Genomic DNA, 15,304 nt, shown 5'->3' with positions numbered 1-15,304 from the left:
CTTTACGCCTGTCTCCCTCTAGTTTCTCCCCTTCGCGCTCCGTCTCGCGCCGATCCATCTGGGCTGGGGCACGCGGCGACAATTTACTCGTCGGTCCAGGGACCCCCCGGGGTCGAAACGCCGACATGTCTGGTGTAGCTGTAGTGCGAAACCGAAGTATGTACTCCCATTCGATTAGTTATGTTAAGTGTATAGAGTTTATATACCATTTATGTCCAGATCTGTCGATTGCTAAACGTTCAATGCCAATTTGTGGTATATATTCAGTTACATAATTTGTGTAATGGTCTAGTTTTACGCAACATTTTATAGTTTTATATCAACGCATTATATAACCCAGTCATGCAAACTATTAATTTCCAAAAAAACTAAAACATAGGTCATTATGCTATTACAAGTTTCTACTACATCGACCACTCTTTAGTCACACTTCAAATTATTCACCCAATTCCATATGCTCATCGGCTTCTTCATTTTCCTCTTCTTCATCAATACGGTGTTTTTTAGCAGTCGATGTTTCGTTCCACTGTGGAGCAGTTGTTTTATTGTTTAGTCTTGATCCGGCTGGTCGTCCTCTCTTTCGATGAGCCAGTTTTGCTAGTCTTGCCCTGTTCTCTTCCACAGATAGACACGTTCTGCTGTTATGTCCATCTGCTATACCACACAATTGGCATCTCCTATTCTTCTTTTTTTCTCCTTTCGCACCTAGCCTCATAATCCTATCTTCTGAATTTTTTATTGTCCGTCCTTTTGGTCTTGCACGATCCGGCATACTCAGATTTATAACATCCACATTAAAATTCAACCTCTGTATAATAAAAGAAGTTATTATTTAGTATACACATATTTACATAAATTATCTTTATACCAATCAGTAAAATCATTTATCAATGCTCACCTTTTTAGCTTCTGAGGATGCATCAATATGTTCCATTTGTTCCTGTGCTACGTGACACGGAGAACTTGTATCACCAACCTCAGGTGGAATTCTCATGTTGTCCTCCTATATAGCCCAACCCAAATACATCAACATTTCCATGCAGCATAAATATATATTTTCATTATAGACAAATGAACAATATTTTTTTAATATGTACCTGGTTACCAGCTGTTATTAATGTTAACGCATGTTCACATCCAGTCATGGTGTTATGCTCATCCTACAAAATAAAATTTGCTTAGTACATTGATTTTATATATTCATTATATACAATACTTCATGCAAGCTTATATATTTATCTTTTACATACCATTTTATGGCATGTAATTGTATTGTCATCTTCCATCCCATCGCCAGCATTATTTTTGTTCAATTCTCCTTCCTGGTACAAATAACATGTTACTATGCATAATATATGTTACAAATAGTATAACACTTAAACAACTGGAATATTATTACCTTGTCTTCCTCATCATCACTAACATCACATGACTCATTATATCCAATATCTGGCTCTAATCGGCATAGAACGCCATCGAGCTCATCCAACACATCCATCGCCTTGTCGTACCCTGCTTTTGACATACACGTCTGGCGAACTACTTTCATTGTTTTCGTTAACAACATTTTCTGTCTGTATGATTTAGTAACTCCATCCTTTCTCCTGAAGCTCTTATCAATTCTTTCAAACGATACATCTTTTCTTGATGAGACAGTGTACCATTGCAATATATACTTTGAAGGTATCTTTTCAACTTGAAGATGCATGAAGGCTCTTAAAAGATGAACACACAATAGACCTGAAAACATGAAAACCAACCATTATTTTTTAACGATATACATTAATTTGTACTACAATCAACAAATTCTTTAGTATGCAAATTTATTCTTTTAATCAACATAATATGTACAAACCTGTATGTTCCCACTGTTTGCACTCGCATGTATACTCCCCAGCTTCTATGTCCGCTGTTATCTTGAATTGATGTTGTCCCCACACAATTTTATTAGACCTTTTTGTATGTTGTACGATCCAATCTTTATCACAACTGTCTGCGTCCTTTAATATTTTGTATGCAGTGGCGTATTTCATTGATTCCTCAAATCTATTCATAACAGCTCTGGCGTATGCTCTAGAGACTCTCACTTCGAACCTATACAATGTATCTGTTGTCCTTGGTCCCTATAAGACATTATTATAATAATTAAACAAATTATTTACATAAAATGTATGCCATACGTTATTGATAACAAGCACGACATACCTTGCTCACCAATGCCTCCTTTGATTCTTTCATTTTCCTGTTGTGCAACATTTTCATCATTTGTTTAGCGAACTCATGCAGTGGGGTGTTTGCATCTACATGTGATTGCTTCACTAATCTGTTCATGCTCTCACTTCGTTGTGTAGATACCATTACCCCACAGAAGTCGTTTTAAAAAAATGCAGGTATCCATTCTTTTCTTATTTCATATAATTTGCGTAGAGTCATATCTTCATGAAGATTGAACTCCTCTAGCATCATTTCCCAGGCACATTCAAACTCACGAGGAGTTAATGGATGATGTATAATAGACTAGAATGTTGTTTTAAAATCCTTAACAGCAAACCTTGCATATATCTCATTTAGGAATGGCATAAATCTGTTCTGGACATGCCATAAACACAGTCTGTGAAATGTTTTTGGAAATACAGTTCTTAGAGCAATTGGCATTGCAGGATCTTGATCTGCAATTGCTCACAAACTATTAATTTACTTTCACAATAAATTAATTCACTGTTTTGCATAACAAATTGACATACCACATACCTGTAAGCATAACTCTCGGACCCTCGCATCCCATACATGTTTTGAATGAATTGAAAGCCCATTCAAAAGTCTGTACTATTTCATCTCCCAACAAAACAAATCCAAACACTGTACACTGCAGATGGCTGTTAGCTCCAACAAACATGCCCAGTGGTTTATCATATATATTTGTCTTGTGTGTTGTATCAAATGTCACATCATCACCATAATCTGCATATTCCCCCTCCATACTTGCGTGTGACCAAAAAATACTCACTATTTTCCCATCATTGTCTAGCTGGAAATCACAAAAAAATTGTGGATTCTGTTTCTTGCATTCTGTAAAGAAAGCCAAAAGTTTGGCTACATCATTTGCGCAGTTTTCTCTTCTCATTGCTGCCCTCCTACATTTGTTTGCACAAAAAATGATTACACACACATTTACTATAGTAATATTTATGGCACTTAATATATACATATGAAACATAAAAATATTGCTTACATGTTTTTCAGATCTTGAGCAGTTACTGGTACGTTCTCCGGCCCATCATGCATTTCTGATATAAAATCAACTATGCAATGCTGCGGCACTCGGCTATCATGCATTGCATCAACAAAATTTATGAACTCAGCATCCCTACTTTTGTTGCAATGTAAATGTTGTTTCTCTGCTTCGTCAGTTATGAACTCATGGTTATGCTCCAAGTTTACCAGTTCAATTTTTGCAGCTACAACCATTTTTTTATCATCATATATATTTTTTTTAATTTTATTCCAGCCTTACATTGCGTACGCCCCGAAGTCCTATTCCTCATCCTAGGTGTATCATTTGATTTTGGCGCACTTTTACCTTCACGTGAACAATTTATCCACTTACTGAACGTCTTCTCTCTGTATTTCTTCAGTGGAAATCGAACTTCATATGCATATCTTTTATAGAATTTATATGCATCATCAACATCCTTGAAAGTCATCCCTATCGTTGGCACTATAGTTGGATCAATGTTTTTTCCTGCAAATTCATTGACATTGTTGTTTGTACCATGGAATATGTTCATAACAATCTAATCAATCAAGAATCAAATACAAAAATTGGACTTACATGTGAATGCAGTATTTGAGGCGTATCCATCTCCCTGGAGCTAATATTGGACATAGGAGGTCGAACCCTTTGTTCTCCTTCTTCCCCTATGCTCATCTCGTCGATCACAGGACCCAGTAGAGCAGGAGGTGGTGTGACCAGTGAGTTACCATCAACTACTCCCTCTGTCTCTGGATCAAGACGAACGCCATCTCCTACCACCGCCGACGACTCTCCAGAGCCAGCCATCTCCACCTCCAAATAGTTATGCAGGATTTGTGGTGTTTTTTCGGATGAAAGGAAATCACGGATACTATACAAGTAACCGCATCCATGTTTACAGGGTCTCCCCATTATTTCCGAAACTGTCCCGATATTATGGCGATGTCAATGTCAAACTAATATCCATAATACACTATTTACGCACAATGTCTTAACGTTTTACGCCAAACGGTATATACTATTTATGCAACTTTTGTGTCGTTTCGGTTTTATGCCATATCTTTCAACATCTTATTCTACGTTATATTTACCTGCCGCCATTACACCCCATGCAAGATCCATAAATTTCGCACCCACGTAACATAGTAAGCACGTTTGCATGTGGAAACTATTCCCTATAATTCCGCGCCTTTACCATATGTTTACCGCCTTGCCATTAAAAACAACCGTGTAACGGCGCCGTCCGTCCTGCATGCCGCCTGTCTGGACTACGTTAAACACAGGCGCGCCTGTCTCAGCGGACCAGACCTCGGAGCCGACCTGGGCTTCCTTTAATATTCGAAGCCCAGGGCTCCCGTTATACCTGCCCTATATATATACTAGTTATATGCCCGTGCGTTGCGACGGAACACAAATTAACGAGCCTCCAATAGCTCAAGGTATTCGCGACATGAGCGCAATGGTGATAGGAATCCTCACGGGAAATAGTGTCTTGTTGCAGATGAGCGCGAGCCTGAGCGCGACACCACTTGATGCCACGAGCTCCATCGTCCTATCGTGGGACTTCCATTGCCACGAGCTCTATATATAAACTGGGTTATTTAGGTCATAATAACTAAAACAATGATGTGCCAAGACTTTTGCTGCTACGCTCAAAGACTCAGACAATACTGACAAAGCATATATCCTTATATAATTGCCTCACTCTTGATAGACCACACAAGAATAGAAGACCAGAAAAAATAAAGATCAAGCAAGCATAACAAGGATATAGTATTTTTAGACAAAATATATAGCAAGTTTTGTGTAGCGGTTTTAGACATGCCAAATATAGTGCAAATGCATAGCAAGTCATGGAAATGATAGGAAACAAAGCCGAGAGGGACATAGAAAATAAAATGGAGTCAAGTTTCTAAAAAGCTTCACACAAATATACATATTTCTAAAAAAATTCACACGTTCGACATGACGTCCTCTAGATGCCACCTCTCTCAACACTTTCCTGAAACCAGTAGACATTCGTAAGGAATAAATCAAAATTTAAATAGCACATTGGTTATTAACAATAGAAATCTCAGTGCAGGGCAGCAATGTCTTCAAAAATAAGAATACAAGCTCAAATGAGAAGATAAAATGGAGTCAAGTCAACACATTCATATTTATCAATTTTCACGGACGATGGAATTGAAAGTGTGAATAGAAGTTAACTTACTAACATTTTAGTGATCTCCACAATATGGGATATAGAGATCAATAGAGAACAACATAATGCATGATGCAGACCTAATGCTCAAAGGACCAACAAATGTCAAAAAAGCACAACAACAGAGCTCCATCAAAATCACAAGGTAAGTAGAATGCAACTGTGTAGCATTTTTGTTAACAGAAAGTGTATCCAAAATAGGAGGACAGTGCATAAACTCTCTAGCCTATGAATAGGTGCAAAAACTCCAATTAGACCAAGAAAGATCATCAATATCGTAGTCAAACTTTTACCAACTCTATGTGTTTGAATATTTGATAATGATAGTGTTTTCTTTGTCATGGCATGAAAAAATAAAAACAAACAAACGTAAACAGTAAGGAGCCATGGCTAGACAAACCTTTTGTAGTAATTGAAGGCACATAGATAAATAAATCACATGATTGAAGCAAAGGTTCAGAGAAACGTAACTGAAGGTTACAAAGCTGAGAGAGTTTTGAGGTGTTGATTGTGCATCCAAAATTTTGCTAGAAATTCTTCTTAAAACAGGCTTTGCAGTTCCATACAAAATCCTATCAAGATATGTATATGCATAAGCAGTTAAGCACACATGATAAAATTATGAGGGATTGCAATTCAAACTAACAGTAAAATGAATGCTTAAGTGATGGTGGAATTCAACAAACATATTTATGTTAACACCCCTTCAAGAAATTGTTATATCTTCACACTTAGCACAATTGTGGCTGCCATGTGAGGGGTATCACAAGAATGTTTTCTCCATAATGAGCAGTAGGTATTCTATTGTGGGTGTCTATAGATAAACAGTGTGATTCTATGAACAAAGTTCTTATTCAGCTCCTGATAAAGGCTCAAAATTCATATGCAGTAGGTATTCTTTGGCACTTATCCAATTTGCAAGGTCACCCAGATGGCTCAACAAAGAAGGATGATGACCTCCACGAAAATGGGTCGATTGGTCTGGGCTCTTTAGTCCAACAAAGTTAGTGGATACCTACAACACATAGTGAATTAGTGATACTCTTTTCCTGATGCTCTGACAAAACACAGGTGTGTTGATAGTTGGTAGAACCCCTGCAAAAATTTATTTATTTAACATACAACATGCAGGTGCACAATGAATTTGCTTGATGCTCTGTCATTTTAGTTTGATTACCAGGGTACTAAGGACTTGATTTGCAATGTGAAAATATTGTGGCTAGCCAGAAATCATAAAGAGGTAAACCCTAAACAGCACATATGTTTCTACCTTCTATCAATTACTTACTGAGCACAAAGGAGTATATTACTTACCCTAAACTACACATACCCCTAATATAATGTTACATGTTGAAAACAAAGGAAAAAACCAATGTGTGCCACTAATAGTTTTACCTTTCAATGATATGAAGAGAGGGCTACTCTTAAATACCGGCCAGAATGTCAAAGACATACCATAATTGTAAACCTTACCAAAACTTGTAAACAGATTGTCTTATATCATACTGATGAATTTGAATGTAGAAACCATACCAAAATCAGGGTTCCTACAGATGCACGCGTCGTGGATCCACCTACACGTCCCAGCTTCGCTTCACAGGTGTGTTGATTGTTGGTAGAACCCCTGCCATTTTATACATGCACGCGGGTGGAGGAGCACTTGTTGCAGTAGGTCCAATGGTGGACAGCCTGCAACAGATGCATTGCAATTAGAATTGGTCATGTTCTTGCTTGGTGAGTGGTGAGGATGGATATGTAGATATGCAAGCAAGGAATTAATTAACGACGTAACAGTACCTAAAGTGTATTTGGTGGCCATGTTCTTGGCGACCTTGTGTTCCCTGGTGGTCATATCCTTCGAGAGCTACTTGAAGACGAAGCCCTCTCCTTTGCAGCGGCCACAGAGGCTAGTCCCACCGCAGTCCGGGCACTCCTCTCCCTCTACCTGCTCTTCTCGTTCATCATGCCGCCGCCGCAGCTGCCGTGAGGCGGCGCCGGACGAGGAGGAATTTGAAAATACAGGTCTTCAAGCTAACTGGATATAAAAGACAAACTAAAGAAATTTGAAAAGAAACACAAGAAGTACATGAAACTATTGAAGGCATCATGTTTTTCTTGAACTTTCAAATAGCAAAACATATTTCAAATGGTCACACAATGAGAATTAATGTAAACAAATTGTCTTATATCATACTGATGAATTTGAGTGTAGAAACCATACCAAAATCAGGGTTCCTACAAATGCACACGTCGTGGATCAACCTACACGTCCCAGCTTCACTTCACAGGTGTGTTGATTGTTGGTAGAACCCCTGCCATTTTATACATGCACGCGAGTGGAGGAGCACTTGTTGCAGTAGATCCAATTGGTGGACAACCTGTAGCAAATGCATTCCAATTGCCACGAAAGTTATAAATTAGTACAAAACATAGATACGAAACGACAAACATCAATATGATATGCAAAATCCATGGTAAAATATCACCATAACACTAATACCATCGCAGCAAGATCTTGTTTTTAGCTCTATAAATTGTGTGTTTATTTATTCCTTAACTTGTAGCTATTATTGTCATATGGTGATGTGGGCACAAAGGGTTCCTAGAGCAACGGAGAAAAATATAGAGCACTTTGTTGTCAAAGCGCGCTATAAGATTGAGCTGATGGTTATGCATGACCTTCCTGTAGATTAAAGGAACAGATTATCCCACAACTGATGGAACCTGCATAAGAGATTATATTGATGTCACAGATTTACTTGATGCTCATGTGAAAGCACTCAACAAGCAGAGCCTAGAAAAGTCGGCATTTACAATGTTGGAACAGGAAGAGGTTTGAATAATTATTATTTGCTCATATGGAGGTTTATACACTGCACAGGTTGTAATAAATACTTTGCTTAACTTACATGGTAACAAGACATAGAGGCCGCAAACAGTTAATCTGTGACAGCATATCTTTGTAGTATTTAAACAAAATAATTTTCGTAGGGTCAATAGTGATTTGTGCGTCAAGCTGTAAGACTGAAGTAAATCATCCCTGAAGTCTTCTCTTGTGGCGTCATTATCACTTTGCTCTGATATATGCATGTCTTTCAGGTCGCTCGGTTAATGAGTTTGTTGATGCCTGCAAGAAGGCAATTGGGGTCTACATCAAAATTGAGTACCTCAACAGAAGGCCAGGAGATTATGCAGAAGTATACAGCGACCCAACAAAGATCAGCAAGGAGCTCAACTGGACAACTCAATATACCGATCTCAAAGAGAGCCTATCAGTCGCATGGAGGTGGCAAAAGTCACATCCGCGGGGCTACGGGCCAAATTAAATATAGCCTGCTGATCTATAATTCACTTAATCGTCAATACATATTAATTCTTTAGTTAGAGATACAAGATCTTGCTACAATACAAAACCCTAACTCATCCCAAAACCAAATCGAGCCTAGCACATGTGGTTCAGCTGTGCAAGTGGCCCAAGCATCCAGAAGTCATTGGAGCAAAAGATAACTACGAATCAAACCTGATTTGGGGGCCTCGGTTCGTCTAGGATGGAATCAAGGAAGCACTGGTGTCCTTCAGGTCTTGCTGCGGTCAATGGCGCTTGAACTCGGGGAAATCGTTGTCACCTCTAGATCCGGCGGCGGCCTCAGATCTGAGAATTCGAAAGGGGAAGTCCCACCTGAGGAGGCCAATGGTGGCGCATGGCACGGCGAGGGCTGCGCGTGGTCCCGAATGGGCGGTGCTGGCGCCAGCAGAGGGGTGCCTAATCCACGCACGGGATTGCCTTCCATGGAGACTGCGGACGCCACAACGCGGACACGGACGCTGATGCCGGGCGGAGGCGACGATCTGGGGCAGAGGGGTACCCAATCCACACGCGAGATCGGGCTGTCGCGGACGCGGATCGAGGGCCGGCGCGGTGATCCGGGGCAGAGGACCCACGTTCCATGGATAGCGGAGAGCCGGGGCGGGGTTTAGGGACGAGCGCGGAGAGCCGAGCGCAGAGGACGCGCTTTCCATGGAGAGAGCCGGGGCGGGGTTTAGGGACGACATGTGGGCGAGGATGGAGAACCGGAGCGAGGCCGCGGGGATTGCAGGAGAGAGAATGGGGCGAGGAGGGCCTGGCGGGGGCATTGGCTGTGAGCACGACGCGATTGCGCGAGGGAGAGGATGGCAGAATACGGTGCAATGTGAACGCCTACAATAAAGCCTTATAGAGTAGTAATATATATATAAACGAGACACGACACGACACATCGCCCCGTCGCTTGCAATCGCAGTCGCAGGCCAGTGGCACGTAAAGGGACGAAAGTAACGTGCGACGATTAGCAAGCAATGTTCTGCCCGATCCGGACACGACGACATGACATCTCGTCGAGACCAGCCAGGCAGACAGCGACGCCACTCGCTTGCCGACACGGCGCCAGCGCCCGCGCGCGGCCTCGGAGGACTCGGAGGGAGAATTTTAGCTGTCCGTACATGGAGGCTCATTCGTGTACGCATGCGCTGCACTGCTGCACGAGTTATTAGACGACTCGGAGGGAGAATTTTAGCTGTCCATACATGGAAGCAAAGCAAGGTTCTGCCGCGCTTCTGCACGAGTGATTCGCCGAGGTTTCACCGCGTGTCTGTCCGTCCGTCCGTCTACCTTTTCACCCACCCGTACGTGCATCACAGCAGAGGAGGACGACGGCGTAGCTCCCACACGGCCTCGCGGCAGAAAACGGTCGCGGTAGAGAGCAAATGCGTGGCCGTACAACAGCACGGCGGATATGCCAAGATCCACGAGCGTTCCACTCTTCCACACGCAGTGCAGTACGTGCACGGTGCAGGGACTGGTTGGTTAACTGGTGGTGGCTAGTGTGTCGCGCGAGCCTACTGTACTGTACCTCGGTTTCGACCGCGGCTAGTGTGCGTGCCACGCTTTTCACCCGTGCGCAGACGAATTCCCAGAGGATACATAAGAAGCGGGGCCGTGGCCGTGGGACTGGATCGGCACGAGAGTACTGCAGGAGTGATCACCGGGCAAACCGTGTGCCATGCATGTACGCAGGTGCAGGTAGATCGCAGAACGGAAGTGTCAGTATAAAAAGGTGAAAGGGGCGCGCGTGGGGAGGGAGAGGGAGGACACGCACGTACCGCTGTCCCTGCGCTGCGCCCACCACAATCTCCGTAGAAATAGAACAACGACAGGGCATGCATGGACCTTGACTGGACGTGACAAGTAGCGCGCGCGTCAAAGAAGGGCCGACACGACAGCACAACACCGACGGACGGACTGACTGACTGACTAACTGACGGTGGAACGCGATGAATTCGATGCGAAATTACTAAACCATGCCCGCCGGCCGCCGATCCCAGCTCCGGCCAGGTGAGAGCACCGAGCAGTCCATGCCTTTTTTTTTTTTTTGTTTACTTGATGATAGAGTAGTAGAGTAGAGACACAAGAGGCAGAGGAACAGAGCGAGAACAGAGAATACTTGAGCATCCCAGACAAACCAACCAACTAACCAAAGCACCTTAGTTATATCAAAAATACAAAAAAATAATAATAATCTTTCAGTAATCGCGTTCGCAAATCAACGGTCCGATGTACACAACACATCCGATCAGTCACTGTGACCAAAGGCAGCTGCATTATGGTTATGGCCACTTGAACTGACAGCAGAAGCAGCAGCATCAAGGTGTACGTACGTACTCCACTACTGTAGAGCTACTAGTCCGACAAATCTTTGGTCCTGGATCAGACGCACGCACGCGCTCCCGTTCCGGGGCGCCTCCCACTCCCAACCGAAACTGCCGAACCGCCGTCTCCTTGAGACTGGACTCTACCTCGCTAAGCTGTCGCTGCTCTCGTCCGTCAGTATGGTCAGCCTCCGGGCGGTCTTGGTGAACTCACTGCACATTCACAAGCATGTTACAAACCAAGCGTACATCAGTACCGTCCAGGCGTCCTAGTCCTAGCTTTCAAGCAATTCAAAGCCAAAGTACCCCCAATACTAATAGGATGCTTCCAAGGAAAGAACAGCCTGCCGCGAGGGTACGGAGTACGCACGGACGGACCTGAAAGGCTCGTCGCCAGGGTGCTTGAGCGCTCCGGAAGCGTCGTCGCGGTAGAACACGTGGCTGGTCAGCTCGGCCTTGTCGACGCCGAACATGTCGGCGAGCCTCTGGTAGAGCTCCTCGTACGACGCGACGGCGGAGAGGTCCAGCGTGCGCCCGACGTCCTCCGACTGCATGAACACCTTGCAGTGCCCGAGGAGGTCGTCCTCAGAACCTGCCGCCCTGTTGTTGCACTCCTCCTCCTGCCAGCACGCCCGCGCCGCCGGGCCTCCGCCACTGGACGTGCCGTCCTGGTTGCTCCTCCCAGGGCTCGACACGTCCGAGTTGCTCACCGTCCTCTCGGCCACGTCGTCGTCGTCGTCGGAGGGGCTCTTCTTCGCCAGCGCCGGCACGACATTGCCGCCGCCTAGCGATATCTGCTGCTCGGTGAGGATCGCTTTCCCGAAGAGCATCAGCTGCGGTGCCGCCGCCGTGGACGCCTTCTTGACGTCTGACGGTGGCTTCTTGCTCTTTGGGGTGCCGATGGTGAGCAGACACGAGACGTCGTCTCGGGCCGCCGGGTGGCCGCCGACGATGAGCCCGGCGGCGATCCTCGGCTGCTGCACCTGCACCTGCACGCCGTGGTCGAGCTGGCGGTGGAGCCCGTGCGGTGACAGGCCCGGCTGCAGCTTGTTCAGGTGGAGATCTGATAAGGATATGCCGAATTGAGCATGCCTGGCTCCCTGTATGCCTGCAGGAGTGCCGTCCGGGAAGTAGCACATCGGGCCACCGGCGCCGCCACGGCCGAGGAGGGGGCTTCCGTGGAACATCGGCGCCGGGAACTGGCCCTCCAGCGGAAGCTCCGGGTACAGTGGGACGCACAGCTTCTTCCTGGGCGGCGAGAAGGGCGTGGCTGTGAGGTGATGGATGACCGGCATGTTCGACACCAGCTCAACCAGCCATGGGCTCACCCTCTTCACGTTCTGTAACAGGTCCGGCTCATCCCAGGCGACCTGTCCCCGGCACACACACAAATCATCAGCATGCATTGCCGCAAGCAAATCATCAACTTTGATAGTTATGGAGCTTGGTTCGTTTACCTGGAGAAGCCTCCAGGGTGAATTGGGCCATCGGATGGGGTCAGCGACGTGCACGGCGGAGACAGTGCCCATGAACCAGCTGATCCGGGACGAGTCCTCCGTCTCGAAGGCCATCTTGAACCTCATCCCGGGGCACCACTGGGTGCGCATGGCGGCGCGCACCGCCCCCGCCTTGACGCAGAACTCTGGCGTGCTCGCCCTCGGGTAGTACACCACCTCGAACGGCTGCCCGCTCACGGCCAGGTTAGCGGCCTCGACGACCTCCTCTGGCCGCACCCGCACCCTGGCGGCCTTCCCCCTCGTGGCGGCCGCGGCCATCATCTTGCCGCCGTCCTCTTCCCCTCGCAGGAACATGGAGAACCCGGCGTACCCGCCGCCCTGCGGCGGGGGCGGCTGCTGGTGGTGGTGGTGCATGAACTCCGGCCCTCCGATGCCGCCCTTCTTGGCGCGCCGGATGCCGACGCAGAGGTCCCCGTTCTCCGTCCGCATGAACACGATGGAGTCCCCCGCGACGAGCTTCTTCTGGTTCACGAAGGTGCTCCAGCCGGTGGTGAGCAGGTGGCGCCGGGGCGTGCCGCGGTAGATGTGGCGGAACTTCCAGACCACGCCGTGCACGTCCTTGGCGAGCACGGTCTGCACGGGGGGGTCGGCCGAGTAGTCGAGCCGCGGGAAGATGGTCTCGGCGCAGTAGCGCGGCACGGAGAAGCCCCCGCCGTTGTTGGCGTCGGACTGCGTGAGCGTCTTGGCGAAGGACGCGGGCTTGTCCTCCTGCGCGCCCGACGCCGCCGCGGCGCCAATGGCGTCGTCGGCGTAGCCCGGCTCGTTGGGACGGACCGGGGCCAGGCGGATCTTGGCGAAGACCTCGTCGGTGTCCGGATCGGCCATGAAGCGGACGGCGGCGACGCGGCAGAGGACGAGCGCGGGGACCCGGCCGGCGGGGAGGTCCACGGGGCCCTGCGCGTGCTCCGCGTGGCCCTGCGGGAAGTAGTACACCTTGGAGTGCACCGCCGGCATCTGGACCATCCCGCCGGCGCAGGCGTGCCACAGCTGCGGGTCCAGGCACCTGTCACTCTCCCGCTCCCGCTCCATGGCCGCCGAGTCCACGAAAGTAATCATCTCCCACCGCCCACGGCCACGCTACCCGACCCGACCCAACCCGTAGCCGGAGGCGATTTCAGCGGAATTGGGCAAGATCTCCACCCACCGCGACAGCCTTTATGGATGAAATTTCACGCCTCCTCCACTAGCACGAGAAGAAGCCTTTCCGCTGGACAGCCGCCATCACCACCACCATCATGATCAGAGCCTACCGCTGAAGAAAAAGGCTGGGGGAAAAGAAGCAGCGGGAGGGGGGGTGAGAAGAAAGCAAGGGGGGTTTTTTTTTTCTTCGTTGGCCTCCGCCTCAGAAAATCTTGCAGGGAAAGGGAACCCAGGCAGCAGCACGGCAGGAGCACCACAAGATTGCCGAATTCATCCGGTCAGTCACTCACCTCCGGGCTTTGGCAGGCAGCAGCAGCTTCAGATCCCTCCAAAGCAGGGGCAGCGACGTATTCGGGGGGGCAAAATCGGAACAGCTCGACAGGGCTCGTCGTCTCCCTCCCTCGCTCGCTCCTCTCTGCTGCAGCCTCTGCAGCGCTTTGCCTCCCCACCCACAGGCTCTCTCAGGTGAGCAGCAGGCTCAGATTCCCCCAGACTGCAGCTGACATGGGGTTCAGCAAAACAGCTAAATAGAGAGAGAGAGAGGTCAGAGGAGGGAGAAAGGCAGGCAGTCAAGAAGGCGGGGAAGCAGCAGCCAATTCTGCATCTGAAGCAAGTACCACTGCCTACTAGTACTACTACCACTAAACTCCTGGTTAGTAGTGGCTTAATTAATTGTTTATTAATACCTTTTTCAGTTGCGCAGCCAAAGTGCCAGCGCTGATGATGATTTTTCTCTCCCCCCCACCGCACGATGAGCTGCATCATTGTACCATTATCCACTGCTGTCCCGTAGCCGTTCTCTGCTCTCTCTCTCTGAAATCTCAATCAGCATCAGAAGGAAACAAACAGACGGGACCACACGCTAAATCGACAAGTGTTGTTGTTTTCATCCTAGTGTTAGACAATAATGCGATGCTTTTTTTTCCACGGAGCTACTAAGCGTGTGTGTGTATACTGTATACACACACGCGCGCGTTCTCTTTTTCTTTTGTTTTATTTAGCTACCTTTTGAAAACTCTACTACGCCTGAAAACGCACAGGCCGAAACTTTTTGGAATGGCCGACTTGCATGACCGGCGGCACCGGCCGTGTTTCCGCAGCTTTCTCGTGACCACGACACATGGAGGGGATGGACTGAATCCGTGACTCTTCTTCTTCTTCCCGAGGGTTTCGTTTACGGCAGAACAGATTTTTTTTTTTCACCGGAGCTCATGGCGGCGTGGGGTGTTGATGAGTGTTGATGGGTGGCAGCTTTGCTTTGCTCGGTGTCGGTGATCATTGCCATGGAGCAGTGCTGCTGCTAGCTTTTCGTCGGATGAGGGGAAAGGAAAACTGGCACATGGTTTGACCTCAGTCGCGGTGGAACGAGCCCGGCCGACGAGGGCTACGAGTCAGTCACGGGGAAGCACTGTACATACCAGCTGAAGGAGAGGAGACGACGACGACGACGAGACGAAGAAGAAGAAAGCATGACGCCATCCTCGGCACAGGATTTCAGAAAGAAGA

General features: G+C 47.3%; 2 protein-coding genes across 9 annotated transcripts; both read right to left on the bottom strand.

Moving 5' to 3' along the window:
- Window positions 1–330: 330 nt before the first annotated feature.
- Window positions 331–9,726, bottom strand: LOC103626334 (protein FAR1-RELATED SEQUENCE 1). 8 transcript variants are annotated; one of them, XM_035959031.1, is made up of 18 exons: window positions 8,977–9,662; window positions 8,366–8,583; window positions 8,136–8,180; window positions 7,678–7,834; window positions 7,254–7,491; window positions 6,990–7,145; window positions 6,414–6,471; window positions 5,928–6,028; window positions 3,833–5,255; window positions 3,233–3,742; window positions 2,752–3,134; window positions 2,206–2,669; window positions 1,856–2,123; window positions 1,400–1,740; window positions 1,251–1,322; window positions 1,098–1,160; window positions 899–1,003; window positions 331–808 (listed from the first exon to the last, which is right to left on the bottom strand). In XM_035959031.1, the coding sequence occupies exons 12-18, from the start codon at window positions 2,356–2,358 to the stop codon at window positions 437–439; spliced, it is 1,374 nt and encodes a 457-aa protein (XP_035814924.1). In that variant the 5' UTR covers window positions 2,359–2,669; window positions 2,752–3,134; window positions 3,233–3,742; window positions 3,833–5,255; window positions 5,928–6,028; window positions 6,414–6,471; window positions 6,990–7,145; window positions 7,254–7,491; window positions 7,678–7,834; window positions 8,136–8,180; window positions 8,366–8,583; window positions 8,977–9,662; the 3' UTR covers window positions 331–436. The 8 variants fall into 8 exon arrangements, with proteins under 8 accessions (XP_035814924.1, XP_035814922.1, XP_035814923.1 ...); XM_035959029.1 differs by having other exon boundaries at window positions 8,136–8,583; window positions 8,977–9,726; XM_035959030.1 differs by lacking the exon at window positions 6,414–6,471.
- Window positions 9,727–10,939: 1,213 nt separating this feature from the next.
- On the bottom strand, window positions 10,940–14,385 carry LOC100280136 (Auxin response factor 16). Its single transcript, NM_001361024.1, has 4 exons — window positions 14,089–14,385; window positions 12,599–13,923; window positions 11,520–12,511; window positions 10,940–11,354 (listed from the first exon to the last, which is right to left on the bottom strand). Exons 2-4 carry the CDS (start codon window positions 13,712–13,714, stop codon window positions 11,285–11,287), a joined length of 2,178 nt encoding a protein of 725 aa, NP_001347953.1. The 5' UTR covers window positions 13,715–13,923; window positions 14,089–14,385; the 3' UTR covers window positions 10,940–11,284.
- Between the last annotated feature and the right edge of the window lie 919 nt (window positions 14,386–15,304).

The sequence above is a fragment of the Zea mays genome, chromosome 5 (assembly GCF_902167145.1).
Source record: "Zea mays cultivar B73 chromosome 5, Zm-B73-REFERENCE-NAM-5.0, whole genome shotgun sequence".
NCBI lineage: Eukaryota > Viridiplantae > Streptophyta > Magnoliopsida > Poales > Poaceae > Zea > Zea mays.
Note: the sequence above shows the minus strand (reverse complement) of the source record. Positions and strands in the feature narration are given on the sequence as shown.

What these genes read in the sequence shown, in the direction of transcription:
- LOC103626334 (XM_035959025.1), bottom strand. Translation starts at nt 2,358, where the DNA reads ATGGTATCTACACAACGAAGTGAGAGCATGAACAGATTAGTGAAGCAA. An exon ending in CAAACAGTGGGAACATACAG is followed by an intron (nt 1,741 to 1,855) that starts GTTTGTACATAT and finishes TCATGTTTTCAG; the next exon opens with GTCTATTGTGTGTTCATCTT. An exon ending in TAATAACAGCTGGTAACCAG is followed by an intron (nt 1,004 to 1,097) that starts GTACATATTAAA and finishes TGGGCTATATAG; the next exon opens with GAGGACAACATGAGAATTCC.
- LOC100280136 (NM_001361024.1), bottom strand. Translation starts at nt 13,714, where the DNA reads ATGATTACTTTCGTGGACTCGGCGGCCATGGAGCGGGAGCGGGAGAGT. An exon ending in CACCCTGGAGGCTTCTCCAG is followed by an intron (nt 12,512 to 12,598) that starts GTAAACGAACCA and finishes TGCCGGGGACAG; the next exon opens with GTCGCCTGGGATGAGCCGGA. An exon ending in CCTGGCGACGAGCCTTTCAG is followed by an intron (nt 11,355 to 11,519) that starts GTCCGTCCGTGC and finishes GTGAATGTGCAG; the next exon opens with TGAGTTCACCAAGACCGCCC.